Source organism: Penaeus chinensis, chromosome 28, assembly GCF_019202785.1.
Source record: "Penaeus chinensis breed Huanghai No. 1 chromosome 28, ASM1920278v2, whole genome shotgun sequence".
Lineage (NCBI taxonomy): Eukaryota > Metazoa > Arthropoda > Malacostraca > Decapoda > Penaeidae > Penaeus > Penaeus chinensis.
Window position 1 is genome coordinate 20,348,624 of NC_061846.1, and position 20,000 is coordinate 20,368,623.

General features: G+C 40.3%; 1 protein-coding gene across 1 annotated transcript in view; it reads right to left on the bottom strand.

Annotated features, from left to right (window-relative positions):
• Positions 1-9,954: 9,954 nt before the first annotated feature.
• The window catches only part of LOC125039814, a 10,176-nt gene continuing 130 nt past the window's right edge, over positions 9,955-20,000 (bottom strand). Inside the window, exons 2-17 of the mRNA XM_047634109.1 lie at positions 17,589-17,622; positions 17,216-17,395; positions 16,163-16,317; positions 15,675-15,817; positions 15,110-15,282; positions 14,648-14,737; positions 14,382-14,471; positions 13,790-14,050; positions 13,436-13,625; positions 13,042-13,174; positions 12,517-12,645; positions 12,240-12,327; positions 11,898-12,073; positions 11,115-11,290; positions 10,827-10,881; positions 9,955-10,458 (exon numbers count right to left, since the gene is read on the bottom strand). Of these exons, the coding sequence (XP_047490065.1) occupies positions 10,111-10,458; positions 10,827-10,881; positions 11,115-11,290; positions 11,898-12,073; positions 12,240-12,327; positions 12,517-12,645; positions 13,042-13,174; positions 13,436-13,625; positions 13,790-14,050; positions 14,382-14,471; positions 14,648-14,737; positions 15,110-15,282; positions 15,675-15,817; positions 16,163-16,317; positions 17,216-17,395; positions 17,589-17,622 (2,421 nt within the window). The 3' untranslated portion in view covers positions 9,955-10,110. The remainder of the gene's footprint in view (positions 10,459-10,826; positions 10,882-11,114; positions 11,291-11,897; positions 12,074-12,239; positions 12,328-12,516; positions 12,646-13,041; positions 13,175-13,435; positions 13,626-13,789; positions 14,051-14,381; positions 14,472-14,647; positions 14,738-15,109; positions 15,283-15,674; positions 15,818-16,162; positions 16,318-17,215; positions 17,396-17,588; positions 17,623-20,000) is intronic.

Sequence of the window (20,000 nt, forward strand, 5' to 3'; positions counted from 1 at the left end):
ATTATATATATAATTAGTCTATCTATATATATATATATAATTAGTCTATCTATATATATATATATAATTAGTCTATCTATATATATATATATATAATTAGTCTATCTATATATATATATATATAATTTGTCTATCTTATATATATATATATAATTAGTCTATCTATATATATATATATATAATTAGTCTATCTATATATATATATATATAATTAGTCTATCTATATATATATATATATAATTAGTCTATCTATATATATATATATATATAATTAGTCTATCTATATATATATATATATAATTAGTCTATCTATATATATATATATATAATTAGTCTATCTATATATATATATATATAATTAGTCTATCTATATATACATATAATTAGTCTATCTATATATACATATAATTAGTCTATCTATATATACATATAATTAGTCTATCTATATATACATATAATTAGTCTATCTATATATACATATAATTAGTCTATCTATATATACATATAATTAGTATATATATATAATTAGTATATATATATAATTAGTATATATATATAATTAGTATATATATATAATTAGTATATATATATAATTAGTATATATATATAATTAGTATATATATATAATTAGTATATATATATAATTAGTATATATATATAATTAGTATATATATATAATTAGTATATATATAATTAGTATATATATATAATTAGTATATATATATAATCAGTATATATATATATAATCAGTATATATATATATAATCAGTATATATATATATATATAATCAGTATATATATATATATATAATCAGTATATATATAATCAGTATATATATATATATATATAATCAGTATATACATATAATTAGTATATATATAATTAGTATATATATATATAATTAGTATACATATATATAATTAGTATACATATATATAATTAGTATACATATATATAATTAGTATACATATATATAATCAGTATACACATATATATAATCAGTATACACATATATATAATTAGTATATACATATATATAATTAGTATATACATATATATAATTAGTATATATATACATATATATAATCAGTATATATATACATATATATATAATCAGTATATATATACATATATATAATCAGTATATATATGTATATATGTATATATGTGTCATGGCACATTTTAAGTCTAGGGTATTATCTGGTGCCCATAGCAAGTTCAAACTTTTGTCCGGGTAATAAGAAAACACGGATGAACAAAGTAACTATATTCACTATTTGGTTACGTACATTAATATACAGTATCATATATAGATTAGAAAACATAACACAATCCTACTCCTAACCTAAACATCCTAGAAAAATACATCAATATGAAATACTTAGCCGAGAGTGACCATGGGCAGAGAACGCAAAACTCGAGCTGTACAATATGGCGGAGTGGCTGACTGAAAGCCAGGTGGCGGTGCGGTCGGAGTCAGCCAAGGAGTGAGCTCGAGTCAGCCACCGGAACATAGGTCGATTCGGATTCCGAAACCTTTTACTTGTTGCTAGTTAAAGTATTATGCCAGGTCACCTCAACACCTATTAGATACTTAAATTATATGAGGAATACCGAAATGAAATATACATATATGATAAACGTATCAGTGCAACAAATTAGTATTAATTAGTCCATCTATAACACCTCCACCTTTAAAAGGAAATTTATAGGTAAATTTCAACTTAGTTCACTATACTCTGGAAAGACTATCAGCTAAGACGTTATCCTTCCCTTTTATATGTTTTATTTCTAGATGGAATTGCTGTATCATTAAAGACCATCGCATTAACCTCTGATTTCGGTTTTTTATTTTATCTAAGAACTTCAAAGGATTATGATCACTGTAGACAATTACTGGGTGTTGTGCACTATTCAAGTAAACTTGAAACTTTTCTAGCGCCATTAACAATGAGAGAAGTTCCTTTTCAATAGTCGAATAACTTTTCTGGTGCTTTTTAAACTTGGACGAATAGTAACAGACAGACATCGTCTGGGCCAGCCTGTAGCAACACAGCACCCGCTCCATTGTCACTCGCGTCGATGTGCAGGCAGAATGGTTTCTCAAAATCAGGAGACGTCAGAACTGGAGGAGACGTAAGCATGGCTCGTATTTTCTCAAAAGATTCTTGACATTCTGACGTCCAAGTAAATTGCTTCTTAGGGCTAATCAAGTCTGTTAGAGGGGCAGATACGTGAGCGAAATTCGGACAGAACCTCCTGTAGTAACCAGCCATTCCAAGAAAGCGTTGCAGAGACTTGCGGTCTGTCGGGGTCGGGTACTGCAAGATCGCCTCAACTTTGGCAGTGACGGGTGCCACTGTCCCTCCCCCAACCACGTGACCCAGGAAAATGACTTTGGCGTGCCCGAACTCGCTCTTCGCAAGGTTAATCGTCAGCTCAGCCTCAGCGAGCCGTGCGAGTAGAGCACGAAGTCGCTCGAGATGTTCTTCCCATGTATCCGACGTGATGACGAGGTCGTCCAGGTATGCTTGAACACCTTCCAAGTCTCGAATGACACCATTAATCAACCTCTGAAAAGTTGCTGGGGCGTTCCTCAACCCAAACGGCATGACCTTGTATTCGAAGAGACCGTCGGGGGTGACAAAAGCGGCTATTCTTCTCGCGTTCTCCGTCAGCTCCACCTGGTAGTATCCCTTCAGCAAGTCGATTTTTGTAACGAACTGAGCTCTGCCGATACCATCGATGACATCATCCAAGCGCGGTAGAGGAAAGGAATCGGAGCGAGTCACTTTGTTGATTTTGCGGTAGTCCGTGCAGAGACGCAATCCACCATCGGCTTTGGGGACGAGCAGGCAAGGCGACGCCCACTCGCTGTCGCTTGACTTCGCAAGTCCGTTGGCAAGAAGGAAGTCCAGCTCCTCCCGAAGTTTCTTTCGCTTCTCAGGGCTCAGCCGATAATGAGACTGCTTTATGGGCGCAGAGTTCTCGATCAGTACTATATCGTGTTGCACCCCTCTGCAGGGACTTGGGACATCACTACACACACACCGGAATTCCTTAAAGAGAAGCACCAACTCTTCAGATTGACGAGATGACAGATGCTGAAATTTAGACACGCTTCTAGTCACTGCGCACGAGGGAAAGAGATACGGATACTCATTCTCGAGGGATTCTGTGGGGTTCACTCCGGACGGTACAGGGCGTACAATCGGGTCAGGTACAACGCATTCGCCAGCTACGTCATTCCCTAGCAACAAAGTTGCTCCGCTCACAGGTAGAGGATAGTCGTGAACTCCAACTGTGATGTGTCTATCAACCAAGTCTGATCGCAAAAATATCCGCGCTAACGGGAGAGTGACGGTCCCTCCAAAACCCCGAATGACTACGAATTCCCCAGTGTATGAATTCTCCACGAAAGGCATAGACGCCTTAACTAATACACTCTGGGAAGAAGCGGTATCCCTCAAAATCCGAACAGGGTAACTCTTATCTGAGGACATGTCACTTGCAACTGATCCCGTGAAAATAAACGGCTCAAAAATATCAGACTTAACATCATTGAAGGTATAAACATCAGTCTCTTCCACTAAATCAACAGTAAGCGAAGTCACTCCCTTAGCAACATTTTTAGCAGCTAATTTAGGGCACACAGCGATTACATGGCCACGTTGTTTGCAATAGAAACAAGTTACTGAAGAATCAATTTTGTCTCCTCCTATTTTATTTTTCCCTTGAGCAGATTTAACAATTTTACTAGGTCTAGCACCCTGATCACCTGACTCTTCACTACCTCCTGACTTCCTTCCAGCACAAAGATAACTCTGAGTTTTGCGTCTATTATGAGTTAATGAAAAATTGTCAGCAAGTATTGCTGCTTTACTTAAAGTGGTCACTTCTCGTTCATCTAAAAACAATTTTATATCAACACTGACAGAGCGCTTAAACTCCTCTAATAATATCAACTCTTTTAAATCAGTGAATGTCTGGACATTTCTAGATCTCAACCAGCGTTGTAACAGCCTCTCTTTCTCAGCAGCATATTCTACGTAAGTCTGTGACTCCAATTTTCTTAGATTTCGAAACTTCTGTCTGTAAGCTTCTGGGACTAAATCATAAGCTTGAAGAATTATATTTTTCACAGCATCATAATCTTTACATATCTCTTTTGGTAAATTAGTGAACACTCTCTTAGCTTGTCCAGTAAGAGCTGTTTGAATCATCACAGCCCAGCTCTCTTCAGGCCAGTCTAAGCTTTCTGCAATCTTCTCAAATTGTAAGAAAAATTCCTCGGGGTCTTGTTCATCAAAGAGAGGAATTAATTTTGAGTGTTTACTAATATCAAAGCGCGGTTTTTGTTGACTAAAGCCGGCTCTTTCCCCAATCTGAATCTCTAATTCTAATTTTCTAAGCTCTAGCTTTCGTAATTCAATTAGTTCTGAAATGTTACTATTTTCCTCACGAGGTACGTTATCACATAAAGATAACGCAGACATGGGAGGAATGTCTGAATTTACTAGACTTTCAATAACAATACTTTTAATCACTGCTTTTGTCATGGAAGCTCTAATTTCAATTTCATAATGACCAGCAAGTGCCTTCCAATCGTCTTTTTTAAGAGTAGTATTCACCAATAAATCAATTGAAGGTCCAGATATGAAATCATTTATTTTAAACGGAGCCATGTTAAACACAATACAACGTCAAAATAACTTACCAAGTACGTTACCCAATAATCGAAACCTTACAATAAATACAAGTTGCTGTGATACAAGTCTGTTTAATCATGCTAACAACACTGATCTCCATACAGACATCATTTGAAGAATATATGAATTATAAAATATAACAAGTAGCAAGTTTTTTTGTTGTTTTTTGTTGACAATATTCACTGTTTCACGTATAATATGCACAATGTCATTAACTATTTTTACCGTATCACTATATTCTTTGATAAATCCCGGACAGGCCCCCATTTGTTATGGCACATTTTAAGTCTAGGGTATTATCTGGTGCCCATAGCAAGTTCAAACTTTTGTCCGGGTAATAAGAAAACACGGATGAACAAAGTAACTATATTCACTATTTGGTTACGTACATTAATATACAGTATCATATATAGATTAGAAAACATAACACAATCCTACTCCTAACCTAAACATCCTAGAAAAATACATCAATATGAAATACTTAGCCGAGAGTGACCATGGGCAGAGAACGCAAAACTCGAGCTGTACAATATGGCGGAGTGGCTGACTGAAAGCCAGGTGGCGGTGCGGTCGGAGTCAGCCAAGGAGTGAGCTCGAGTCAGCCACCGGAACATAGGTCGATTCGGATTCCGAAACCTTTTACTTGTTGCTAGTTAAAGTATTATGCCAGGTCACCTCAACACCTATTAGATACTTAAATTATATGAGGAATACCGAAATGAAATATACATATATGATAAACGTATCAGTGCAACAAATTAGTATTAATTAGTCCATCTATAACAATATGTATATATGTATATATGTATATATGTATATATGTATATATGTATATATGTGTATATGTGTATATGTGTATGTGTATATGTGTATATGTGTATATGTGTATATGTGTATATGTGTATATGTGTATATGTGTATATGTGTATATGTGTATATGTGTATATGTATATATGTATATATGTATATATGTATATATGTATATATGTATATGTCTGTCCGTCCGTCCGTCTACTTGTAAATACCCAGTATGAAAAAAAAAAAGCCTTCCTGTTACAGCTAAGAGCATTACAAGCCCGATCTTCTAATATATCCATAATTCCTGTTACAAAATATATATTGGGAAAACGTTCAGGAAAATACAATCTCTGATTACTGATTTCAGAGCAATAATTTGGAACCATCATAACTAGTTATTGGAAGAGAAAATATGAAAGAACAAGGTATCAGGTTTCATTAGAATAAAATCTATATGATTTTACACAAGCATACTTTTTTTTATATGATCATTATAGCGTATGCCCATCTCTTTGTTTTACTTTAGTTGGCTACACTATAGTACACTATATCTAACTATCGCTTCTAGTGTAGTTTCCTCCGTGAATACTGTAGTACTTTACTTACTGTTAAAGCACAGAATGTTATTTAAAGTTTTATTTAAATTCCGATGTTCTTCAGAAACGTTCGGTATGGTTAATGATTAATGGTTAAAAGCAAAATAAATGTGCTAGACATCTAAGGTCATGTAGCACTCTAGTAAATGGTAGTGAAGGGTGGTTGAGTTAGTGATTAGTTGTCAAAGTTGGGCAAAGGAATTGACGAGTAAATGGGTTAAGGTTGGGTAAGGTAATGTATAGGGGTTAGATCAAGTGAAGGATGTATATGCATTTGAAGAATGAAAACAGGTTGTCAAAGCAGAAAGTGTGAGAAGTTGTGGGAGGGATCACGAAAAATCGGTCCCATTTGGCTGGGCTAAATAGATTATTTAAGAATTTTGTAGAGATGGGGGTAGTAGAAGGACGGGGGCATGTGGAAGAGGGAGTAGTGTTGAGGGAGGTAGTGTTATGGGGAGGTGGACAATAAGGTTGTAAGGTAGTAATAAGGGAGGATGAGGTAGTTGATGAAGAAGATTGTGGGGGTATAGTTGTTGAAGTTGAGCATGTTGGGAGTAGAAATGTCTCCTGGGGTGTTGATTAGGGTGGATACTGTACTAGTCGGCATTGAGGAGGGGGTATTAGTTGTAGTGTTCAGAGCCGTGGTCAAAGGAGAGCCTGGGGTCAGGGAATCGGGCGAGTTTGAATTGGTGGAGCTATTTGATGAAGAGGCAATTGCCTCTAATAATGTTATGGTTAATGGTTAATGGTTAATGGTTAATGGTTAATGGTTAATGGTTAATGGTTAATGGTTAATGGTTAATGGTTAATGGTTAATGGTTAATGGTTAATGGTTAATGGTTAATGGTTAATGGTTAATGGTTAATGGTTAATGGTTAATGGTTAATGGTTAATGGTTAATGGTTAATGGTTAATGGTTAATGGTTATTCATTGTTGGCCATGATAAGCCTGTAGTATGTTGGGGAGAAAAACGGTCCACCCCTCAGAGTCGCTTGAGGGATAAGGGCTAGACAACTAAAGCAGGGGAATACCGTGCCCATGGCTCCCTCAGGCCGTTCAGGACTGGCACAAAGTCAGCCTTTCATCCTTTCAGCACGGCTCTCACACCTTAGGAAGTGGATAGTAGAAGGGGTTGGTGAAGGGACAGAAAGGAAAAAGTAGGAGGGGGAAAAAAAAAGACCATGCAAAATTTGTTGAGTCGAGGGCTGAGTCCCAGGGTTGGGGAGTTCCCCAGCATTGGGTCCCAGTCTCCGCCTCCTAAGCCCCCCCACGGCAACAACGGGCAAGGGATTGGGGGGTAAACGTTCGGTATGTTATTGTTAAATAAGTATCTCTAAGTGTTTTAAATTGACCAAATTGGTGTATGTTTTTTTGTTTTGTTTTTCGTTTGAGGGAATTGTGTTCTCAGACTTATGTTCATTATCCCTATTATTGTATTATCATCATTACTGTTAGTGTCATCATCCTTGCCTACTCATTAAAGCATTTCCCACGTAACTGGACGTGTGAATGAACGGGATTCAACACTGACAAAATTAAGCGAAAGTAAGAATGAAAATCAAGAATTCCACTTGGGTTCGTGAAAGCCTTCGTGATGCTGGTGCCTGGCAGGGTCATCCATCCATGCCCGGCAGCACAGGATCAGACCACTAAGCAGGCGGCCTTATCTCACCACGGGCACGGACACCCGGCTGGTTTGCCTGTTCATTTTGCCCGAATGACGAGTTTCAAGCGAGTACTTGCTCGGGGCTTTACAGCTTCCTCGCCGAGTTATGGTGATGTAATTCATAACACTTAAGTTAGTAACCTTTGAGTTAATTCTCTTTCATACCTTGTAGAAGTTTAAGGATAAGTCCGATATGCGAAGCTGAGCTTCGCCCGGGCTATGCCAATGAGGGGAGCCCGGCCTGTGTCGACTAATGCCGACTCGCTAACGTGTGTCAGCTGGTGCTGACTCGTCTTAGTCCTTACCCGCCGTGGTGCCCAGTCACAGCAGTAACCTCCAGGCGACAATTGTAACTTCTCGCGCCTGGGCGGGGCGCGAACCGCCGACCCCTCGGATGAGAGGCCGACACGTTACCACTGTACTAACCCGGATGCTTTGTAGGAGTTTGAACACCATAACGTTGCTCAGGATCACTACTCACTATATTTAGTGATGTCCTCGTCTAAAGGCCCGTCCACACAAGCGGGCATGATTGGTGGGCACGAATAGATATAACGCCACGGGCGGACATACTACTCGGTAAACAAGTAGTTTCCTCGTATGTGACGTCACTTTTACAGTTTCCCAGATCATACCTGCTCGTGTTAACAAGCCTTGGAGAAAGTTCCTTTGCTCATTATTTATCGAAAATTCTGTCGCGTCAACGCCTAAGGCCATTAGCGGCATATTCGAAATATAGCGAATGGGTGGGGCTTGAGGGCGAAGACCCCAGGTAAGGAAGTTCTTTGGGTTCACAGGATGTTTGTGGATTTCCAGAATGGTCACTGGTCAAACAAATGTGCCAGTCATCAAAAGGTCACACACCATTATGAGAAAGTATTGTGGCGAAAAGGATAAAAATGACAACGATTAGGATAAGTGGACAGAGGGGGACGAAAAAGAGAAGGAAAAGGAAGAAGGAAGACCATGCAAAATTGAGGCAGGGCAGGGGTGGGGATCCCCTACATTGGGCCTCAGTTTCCGTCTCTTAAGCCCCTCCCCCCCCGGCAAACAACAAGCAAGAGATGGGGGGGGCTCTGGATTTCCAGCACTTTATATTCCCTAAGCCGACTTTTTACCTTTTATTCATATTTTAACCCATTCACCCCGGATTTATGTTCTGTCCCCTGTAGTTTTTGGTGAATTTTGTTAAATACAGATGGCTCCACATGTGCTCAGCCAGCAAGTTGTCTATCAGTGGGCCCTAGTTACCGATCCTGATTTTCCCATTCCTTGAATTGGCGGGAAAATTAATACCATTGCTATCGATACTGTTATTGTTATCGAGGTTATGATTATTAATTTGTCATTAGAATATTTTAGAAAATAAAATGATATGAAAGACCCTTTCTTAAAGGGAAAGAAAAGGGCAAACAGGTGAGATAGGTAGTTTATAATAACTGGTTATTTGGTGATTAAGAACTTTTAGAGCCATCTGTGTGTGAATACAAAAAATAAACGTATTACAGTGAGCATGGCATGTATTCTTGCCACATCGGGCGAATGGGTTAAGTTTTTTTTTATATTCGTAAAAAAAAAAAAAAAAAAAAAGAAAAAAAAAAGTGTGGCGTGACGTTTCGTTTGCAACATTTGAGTTAAAATTGTGCATTTTTAATTTCGTGTAGCTTGCTCTATTTTTCCATGTAATCATTAGCTTACTTTGCCTCCAACTTCGTTTTCAAAATTTGTTTGGTTCGTCATTCTTATTGGTAAATTCTCAGTGCATTATCCACGACCCCCATGACTAATTCAGTCCTTTAATGAGATTTCCGCGTATCATGTGCGTCATTCTTCTAAGTGCATGTATTTTATGCAGTTCTAAAAAGAAATGGCAGTGACTGTTTAAAGTTCTACACATTTGAGTTATTTACACCACTGACGCAGTTTTTACTTGGCATTATCATTAAATCACCACCACTTAACATCAGTTACGTGTATTCAAGATTAGTTGGTTGCAAAATATGGATTATTATCTGCCAAGCGAGTTTAATACAGTTTAATTCTTAATTGCCGCATCTTTCGTAGTAACATTCCAATTCACTTCACTTCTGGTTCAGGATGGGTAAACAAACAATGAACCTTAAAACGTTATATTTTTTTTTTTATTTATGTATTAGGAAAGCTGCGAAGTGGAAATCCAGTAATAACTGATAGATAGTTTATTGGTAAATCCATCGATACAGTTTGTGAATATTGGGGGAAAAGTTATGGATAAAAAAAAACTAATATTTCGTTTGTATTACAATCCAGAATGGGAAACAGCCTTGGCACGTGCCTACCGCGTGTTTTCCCCGCGCCTCCTACAGAACCTTTGGCGCAGACGTAATTTTGGCATCCAGGTACGCGTGCAGGAAGGGAAGGTACTCGTGCACGGGAGTGAACACGCTGACGTCCTTCCTCTGAGACACGTATCCTTTTCTGTAATTCACTTGGCCCTTGCCGGAACAGGGGGAGAGGCTATGGGAGAGGCCCATGACATACCACTTCTCACTGTCGAACCTGTACCTGCCGTAGGCGTTGACGATCCGCGCGTTCGTCCTCCTGTGGCCCCGGTGGGCGTGGTAGCCGTAGCCGCGGTTGCCGAAGCCGAAGGAAGTGTCCGCGTGGAGAGCGGCTTGGCGGCACACGAGCACGGCCGCGGGGTCGTTCTAAAAGGGAAGATACAGAGCCGGAAATACTTAACGGAAAGCAGAATAATGGAATCCCTTTTCCTATAAAATGGAATATAATACTTTATAATAGAATCCTTTTTACTGTTAAACTGATCACAAACAGATACCCCAAAAATCTTCCCAATTCATTTAAAATTACAAATATGACATCCTCCATGAGAAACCACAAGAATTTCAACCTTACTGAAAGGTTTTCAAGGGGAATTAACTTTTCCCCCTGCGCGGTTTTCACTTCAAAAAAATCAGAGAAAGCATGAGACCAAAATCTATAGAAAATGTTGAAGATTATACATTCAGGTCTTTACATATTCAAGATTTCTATGAATAAACTAGATCAAACTTACCACACAAGCTTTGGTTTCAACAGACTCGGTGCAAAGGAGGTCAGGAGTGCCTCCACTGGAAAAAGAGTGGAAAAACGGTCTTGAAATACACAAAGTGAGTTCAACTAGAATCGCTTTTTAAAAATCTCCCCCCCCCCCCCCCCCACACACACACACAGACTTTAGGGTTCTCAATCAAGAACTCTGGATTAATCATAGGATTTCCCCCCCCACAAGTGTGTGATGCCGTTACCAAACCCAGCATGCCACGGACTCCCTTGCCAATACACCCGTCTCTTCGAGCCTTACCTGAAGTAGTGGTGCTTCTGATACGTCGCATAGTGGTAGCCGTGCACCTTGTCGTAGCCTGAAGTGCCGTAGCCGTAGGGAGTCTTCCGCGTGTAGTCGTGGTACTCGTGGTACGCGCGAGTGTAGATACGACAGTCGCGCTTCGACAAAAGGCTCGATTCTACGCGCTGGAGGGCCTGAAACGGGTCCGCTGGATTAGCTCATGCGCGGTGGTAAGATCAACGTAAAATTTGTGATTCAGGTGATTTAATGGTAATATTGATTTAATTTATCAATATATCTAGCCTAACAAGGCATCGTTTTGAAATCTGCTATGAATAAGGATTGTATGGCGTGTGCTGTTCTTGGTAGCTTAGTTTGCAAGTTTCCTAGCTTCATATACAGTATACAAGCCGTCTATCAAGCACTGTTTCCTTGTGTGGTGTAACAGGTCTAGAATCCCCTCTCCGGCCACAATGAACTCATTCCTTAGGTGTTCTGAGGCCAATTGGAAGTGGTTTGGATATTTGGTATAGTTAGGCAATTACATTAAGTGTATTATATCACGTAATAGTCTGATTGTTAACAATAAGCACAACTGGATCCCCTCACAATCCCATTTCAAGTAGCGCCTTTGAACAGTTTTTATTCCATTTGCTTCAACTATGACAAGACCGAAAGAAATTGTCAGGTATTAGCAGTCAATGGTAAAATGCCGCCATTTTGTTAGAGACCCATAGTCTAACTCCCTAATACGTTTCAATGTAATAAACAAATTCAACTTTATATGTAGTAGAAACTCACCCCAGCTTTGCCGTTCCAGCCAACGGTGAAGCAGTCCCAAGCCCCCGTATTACGGTACAGGATGTCCGGATAAGGCAGGCAGGCCAAGCCGATCTGAGGGTAATTGTCGAGGGTGATGGCTCGGTCCAGCTGTACCAGAGCGATGTCGTGGACAAGCGGGTTCGTCGACTCGTAGCCTTTAGAAAAGAAAAAAATACGAAGAAACAAGTAGACATTTGAATATGGCTTAAAATAATTTGCAATTATCGAAGTTGACACAAATCTATTCTTGTACAGAGAACGAAAAGAAAAAAGTAGGGGGGGGGGGGGAAAGTGAAGATGAATTAAGGCCGCATCTTTTACCTGGATAGACGAGGATGTCGCTCACGCCCGTCACCTGTCTCTCCAAGATGCTGACTCCGCCCCCGACTGCGTACTCCCCAAGCACCACCTGTGAGGAAGTGGAAGAGTATTCGTTAAAAAAAAAAAAAAAAAAAATCCTTTCCTCAAATGTCAAGATAAAGACCTACTGACAATCTAAAAAGACAAACGTAGTGGCTAAGCAATGAATATTTATCAAACGTTTGAATCTCTGATCATTTAACTTCCTGAAAATTCTTGACCCACGACCTGAACTCACCGTGAAGTCCTTAGAAGGACCCACGACGCAGTGCGCGGCCGTTATGACGAAGGACTTGTCGATGAGGACGCCAGAGCACACGAAGGTACTTCGCAACCCACCGAGATTTCGAACCTTATAGATTGCGGCCTGAGAAAAAAAAGCATTAGGTTCTGATTAGGTTCACGTGGGTTTTTTATAAGAACCACCTGGATTATTTGAAATGTGAAGAGAGGTGGGAAAGATGCTTCTGAGGGAAAAATTCCAGCACATCTTGTGATCAAAGATGGAGACGAAAATTGCAAGAAATCAACGAGGCGTTATCAGAATGAAACTTCAACAATACCGATTAACATTCTTGACGATGACTGAAAACTCTAAACTGTCCACCACAAGTCTTGTAAAGAAAAAAAAAAAAAAAAAAAAAAACACTTTCCATACCCAAGACGAATAGCAATGAAATACAAATAAAAATCCAAAAGATAAAAGCAATAAGTATTAAGAGAGATTTAAGAACCTATCTAATTGAAATAAACCTTGCCTCACCTGCCAAGGGAATTCCCCATAGAGCGCCTGCAGTTCGTGGCCCGAGGCGTAGGCCGAACGCGCCAACACGCCCCGCCGGTGACGCATCCCGCACGCCACCTTCGTCGTCGTCGGCATGAGGTCGGTGAAACGGCTGGAAGGAGACATACGAATGGAGGGACGAACGAAGGAATGGTCGAACGATAAATTAAGAGGGAATGGGGGCGATAAACGACGGAAAGAAGGGATGAAAAAAAGTATGAAAATGTGTGGAGAAAAAAAAAAAAAAAAAAAAAAAAAAAAGGCACTAAGGAATGGAATAGTCCAAAAAGCAAACATTAAGGAGACTTAGGGGAGAAGAAAACACCACAGAAACCAGGATGGATAAAAGGAAAAAAAAAAAAAAAAAACTCACATGGGGAGTTCGCAGACCGCGGGCGCCTTCGCCGCCGCTACGCAGACGTCCGTGAGTTCCCACTTGTACTCGAACTCGATGGGCGAGACGACGTAGTGGCCGCACACTGGCTTGTCGCTGTCGCCGAACTTGTCGAAGTTGGGTTCGTAGCCATTCCAGAAGGTCTCGTTGTAGTAATCGTAGGGCCGACCTGTGGATTTTTTGGGGGAAGGGAAAGATAATAGATAGAAGAACAAAATACGGTTTTTCAAATATTGAAAAGAGAATTATAGTAAGCGGATCGGATTGAACGTCAACAATCCCGGGAGTGATTTTAATATTCCGAGATTGTTTTTTTTCCCAATCAAAACCCACCATTCTGCCAGATGACCTTGTGGATGTGGCCCTTGTACTGAAGGCCGAAGAGGAACGACGTGTACGTCGCTGCCGCATTGAGATTGGCCAGGACCAGGTAGCGAGAGAGGAAATCGTGGACCTTCCTGTTGGAGATCACGGCCTTGCGATCGTCCTTCCCGATACACGTCGTGTCGTCGAGGTAGAAGAAGGACGAACCGATGCGGAAGGGAATCTTCAGCATTACGTTGGTGGCGGTGGTTGGCCCCAGGGTGGCTAGCACTGAAAGGAATTAAAAGGATCAGGAGTGGTGCGTAATTCAAATTACAAACGAGGTGGGGGTAATGCAAAGTAAAAAAAATATATATAAATAATATTAATAAATGTTTATCATTATTATTATTATTAAATGTATATATACACGAGGGTTGTGTACTAAACCATATTTCTTACGTGTCACCACCCAAGGAGAGAAGAAATTTGAATATTTAAAATAACCTGCCGCCTCAACAGCTAAGGTCATTAAGAATTATGTTAAAAAATGATTGAAAGTTGCAAGAATAAAATAAAACAAGATTCAAATAATGGACTAAACAGAATAACAAAATCAAACCTTTAGCACACGGCTCTACGACAGTCCCCGGCCCTTTGGTAATCTCCAGGAAACAGTTGGCATCTGCGTCTCCAAGGGCGCTGCCGGGACCTGCAAGTTGCATTTCAAAACAAGGAAAATGAATTCCAATATAATTCATACATGACTTGTTGCAATTTCTCTGCAAATCGATCCGTTCAATGAAGGATTGAAAAACAGTATGCTATTAGAGTATGCTATTAAAGAAATTTAATCAACTGTCCACTATAAGTATAACACCTGATCACCTGCGTAAGTGTTTTTCAGGTAGAAGTCTGAAGTGGGAGAGAAGCAGCACACATTCTTTTTGTTATCCCGGCATTTGTTTGTATAAAATCCTGGAGGAGTAAAAAGCCACATGAATATACGTAATAACTCATGTTGCTGCTTGGGAGAGTACATTAAGAGAATAATTATAAAAAAAATATGTAAGTTTAGTATACTTGTTCCTTGCAATGCCAGTTCAACATTCTGATCTGTACCCGCGCAAAAGCCTCCAATTTTTGCGATACAAGACTTCAGCTCACCCCCCCCCCCCCCACACACACACAGTTGGAATAGTGCAAAATGACGGTCGTAGCTACATTCATTTACGAAAAGATTGCATGGGCACTTCGAAAGAGAAACCTATTGCAGGTTTTAGTCCCCCCCCCCCCAATGATAACGAAAGGCGGCTGCAGGATCCCCTCCACTACCCCACCACAACATACCTAGCTTGCATGCAATCTGCTTCAAGTCGGTACACTTGACCTTAGTAACCACCAAGAGTTCTGGGTGTGTCGCGTCGAACTTGACCGTCAGACAGCGCAGCTTCGCGTCTATCTCCCTGACGACTTCGATGTTGGTCGTCTTGGTCGGGATCGGGGTAAGTTGCGTGAAGATCCTACAGAAGAGGAAGGATCAAGTTCCTGAAATGTCGGACGCTTTAGAAACAAAACGCAATTTGGCGGGTAAGAAATGGTGGGAATTCAGCCCAATTCTTCGGTCCTGACGAGCGTTACACCTCCCAACTAAAATTGTACTTTTTATTTCCACTTGTTTATATCTATACTTATACATTTTGCTTTCTATAACAGTTTACACAATATGAATAAAAAATTTAAAAATCAGCTTATCCAGTCCATTAAATGCATTTATTCTCTGCAAAAAGGATAAAGTAAATAAAGGCAAGTCCTTTGAAGAATACCCCCCCCCCCCACACTACACACAAACAGCATCTTACACCCATACAAATCCCCCCCCCCCCAATACCTACACAAACCCCCCTCGACTCACTGTTCCCAAATAATGGGTTCCCGGGTGGTCCTCCTGATCCAGGTCTCGCTCTTGTCGTCGTAGTAAGCGTCCAGCCAGTAATCTTTATCCCCGAAGAAAAACACCTCCAGGGCTTTCTTCATCTGGCCAATTTGCTTGAATTCCTGTGTTAATGGGGGGGGGGGGGTATTAATCTTTGTATACTTAGTGTGCTTTCTTTATATTCCTATGTAGTCAGTCTGTAGATTTTCGTGAATGATTATTGAAAGCTTTTGGACATTATAAAAGGATGAGAGTAGCGATCTTCGAATACTGAATATTGTAAAGCATAGGCAATTGCTTGTGTTTACTACGGTGTACGACCTCGTGTATTGTGAATACAAATGAAAGAACGCAATAGACCATGACAGCTTTTAAATCTCACTGTGTTCCTTAACTCTAATTACTCTGAGGCCATTTGCATTTAGGAAAATAAAAATTCAGCAGCAGATAGCTAACCGCATCCTCACCGCAGAATTCTCGAAGAACAGAAGCCTGGAGTCCTGGCTCTCGCACGCCTGTACTGCATCCAGGTTGTTTTTATCTATTAACGCGACGGTGGCGCAGTAGCCAAGCTTCGTCTCGTACATAAAGTAAGGGGGGCAAAACTGACCGTCTGTTTGCCCTAGAAAAAAAAAAAAAAGATATTTTAGAGGGTTTAAGGAGGGAAGACGAGATAAATACATGGACAAAACTAAATTCAAGTAACACGATTTCATATATTCATCCGAATGATATGCACTAAAAGGATTAATCTTATCAAGCCAACTCAATAGCTGAAGTCCCTTCAATTTAGCATCAGGATAGGAAAGGTAGAGGACCCTGGTTAATGTGTTCAAGAAAAAAAGTTAAAGTTAAACGTTGAAAGTAAAGCATACTTGCTGCTTTTTAAAAATTACTATTTTACGTGGATGTCTAGTCCTTTTTCTGAAAAACTGAACCCACTCCGACCTAGGAAGAGAGGCAAGTGACGTTCTTCATCGATGGATGACGCTATCCTCACGTTTCACACATTCTGCCCCTGCCGGTGACCTTTGAGAAGTGGGCTGGAAATCTTAAGGGACTCTTCGCTCTACAGGTTTCCGATGTTACCACAAACCAAATTCTCCTGAAGCTGTTAACAGGTACTTCAACATTAATATTGTGCGAAAATAAATAAGAACTGCATACATTCCGACAGAGCATATTCACCGCACCAGCTTCAAGCTATCGAAGGTCATGCACTTGCTCAAAAATAATCAACAGGCGATTCCTCAACCCTTTTTCTGTAAATGTTTGGCCAGAAAATTCCACCGAATACAAACATCGGAACGTGCCTACTCCATCCGTTATTCGTCCTTATCCATCCCTGTATATCCTCGTGTCAATCAACTAAAAGGCTCAAGAGGAATCATTTTCTCATCAGCCACACGACGGAACTACCAAGAACGACATTCGATTTTCCCTTTACAACCCCCCCCCCCCCCCGGCCTTAGCTTTTATGCCCAATAACTTCCTCGGAACAATACTAAAATCCTTCTTACCTTTTGTGTCCACCTTTTTGCTGCAGTCCTCCGTCGCCACGCATGTCAGCAGTTGGTTCCCGCAGTCGTTATTGTACTGCGCTCCGGGGAAAGGGTCCGCGTACACTGGTCTGTATCCTGATTGAGGCCGTCGGAACCGGTTGCCCCCTGGGAAGCCGCTATACTTGCTGGACTGGTACCCTGCGAGTTCATAGATGGTTTCATGTCGCCAAATAATAATCAGAAGTCGATTTATTTTTTGTTATTTTCTCTAAGCTTTAGTGTGATTGTAATGCTGATGCTTATACTTCCCGAGTTAATGGAATGTTAAATTTTACCACTTGTACATTGACAACGCAAAGGTGTTCTGCAGGCACTGCAGATTTAAACTTACCAGCGGGTGGTTGGTACGGATTCTGAGCCCAGGCCTGAGGAGAGACGAAAAGAATTTTCGGACATGATTTTGACGACTAGATTTTTGTCATAATACTGATAATACAACCCATCCCCCTCCCCCATAGTCTTTCTTTCCATCAGAGGAAGTCAACTGGCCAATTACGGGAGATGAGATCATCTCAACCCAAATCGTAGATCATGTTAGAACATAAAATCGCGAGGTCATGTAAACGCCATTTTTGTTCTGGTGTAAAGAAAAATTTGTAAATAAAATTATGAATATATTTAGCACAGACATGTATGCTGATTTCAGAGACTACTGCTACCTATACTGTAGGTAACTCCTTGTAAGATTAAGGTCCCTTTTAGGCATTACTACCCAGAAATATTGGTTTTCAAACTAAGGTAATTGTTACCGAGAGCGACGCTCCCTCTCTGAGACTAAGTTCCAAAATCAGATTTTTTGTTTGTTTCCTCTACCCAACGATCTTGGGGGATGCGTGGGGAACCGGGGGTTGAAGGGGGGGGGGGATAATGGATGACATTGGATGTCAATAGGAACCTGCAGAAATCGAAGAAAGTGATTTATGAAACGTTAAAATCAATTTTTCGAAAACCGAGCCAAATTTCTGTCCCGAAAAGCACAAAAAACGAAGGAAATCGACCAGTGAAACTCTACGGACGCCCCCGCCATCTTTGAAAGTCTACGGATTGACGCGCCAACTTTCGAAAAAACTCTACGGGAATCAAACCCAATGCTCGGTAAAAATCTACGGGATTTCACATTATCCAGATCCCCTGTGGTAATCGTACAATGCGTCCTAACCAATAAACCAACCTAACCTTAACCCTGTGGCTTTCATACACTACGATGTCTATATTCCCTGGACCCCCAAGTAATATACAAACCTAACCTAGCCTAGCCTAGCCTAGACTAACCTAGCCTAGCCTAACCTAGTCTAGCCTAGCCTTATTATATGCGCCTAGCCAGGGGGCTACGCCCCCTGGCCCCCGTAGTACTATATGCGCCCAGCCAGGGGGCTGCGCCCGTTGGACCCCCGTGGCTTTAAGAAAATACGATCTATATATTCACTGGCCAAGGTGCTCTGCTCTCGGAACCGCCCAGGGTAAAACCACATACCTTTATATAGCGAAAGATCGAAATTTTCTTCGCTTCCGTCTATGGTCCGAGTTCCTTGGTTTGTAATCACTTTTTTCGACATTTGGGGCACTTTTTGGGATCAAATGTCAAGCTGAGATAGAAACCATTATCTAATTGTTCTATATATCCACTATACGGCCTTAAAAATGACCCGGAATCGACGCAACACTCTTAAAATGTGACACTTCTCACCGGTGTTTCGGAACCAATGGCGACTGACGAAGTGTCAAAAATCCCGGTGGAAAAAGGCGCATGCGCACATGGTTATTGTGCAAAATAGTGTAAATAATTACCAAAGCACGTAAAAGTATAATAATAGTAAAACAATTAATTAAATACACGAATTCGGAAAATCAGACTCTGGTAATTACAAAATAATCGTTTTCACAAGCGCGCAGTAGTCCTGGCAAGGTAAACATGGATGGGGACTCAGCCTCAGAGCGGTGCCCTGCAGAGCCTATTTTTGTCATTTCCCGGGAAATATGAGGCCGCGGCAGATTTAGTTGTATTGATTCCTACTATTTTTTATGCTCTACAAGATGGCAATGTCCATTTTGCTCTACCTCCGTGCGTCGCTCTCGGTAACATTAACCCTAACTAATTGTACTTTCAAATGTCCATTCAGTCTGGATATACAGAAGAGGCCCCACCCCATCCAAGGGTTTAATCAACACGACTGGCAGGGTAATTTAATATCGATAAGTGATCATAGTTCTTTTACTATTTTAAGTTTTCTGTCAATGTTACCGAGAGCAGTGCACAAAGACAGGGAAATGGACACTCATCTTACAGAGCATAAGAGAGTAATAAACAACACATGCACAGCTGTAGCCTCATTTACCTCAAAATGAAAATATTTTCTGCATATCACCGCTTACAGACAGCTAAAGTTCTTAAGGTCACGTTTTCTGTAATTTGGCACATAGTCCTAATAAAGGAGGGGGGCAGGGGAATTGCCCCCTATCTTGGGAATAAATATAAGGTGGGAAAGGTTTGGTTCGGAGTTTTGGGTTCACATGATAATCTGGTTTTGTGACTTGGAGGGTGTATCGTTCTCGTTCACGAATACCTTTCCCTGGACACGTATCATAAAAACTAATACACCTACAAACTAGTGCAACTATAACCCTGCTCTGCTGATCCCCACGAAATATACACAGGCCTACAACGTGTTATCCACAACCATTTTCGAAACTCGCTCTTATTACCATTGGATTATAAATACCCTTCCCGAATCTCCCATTTCCC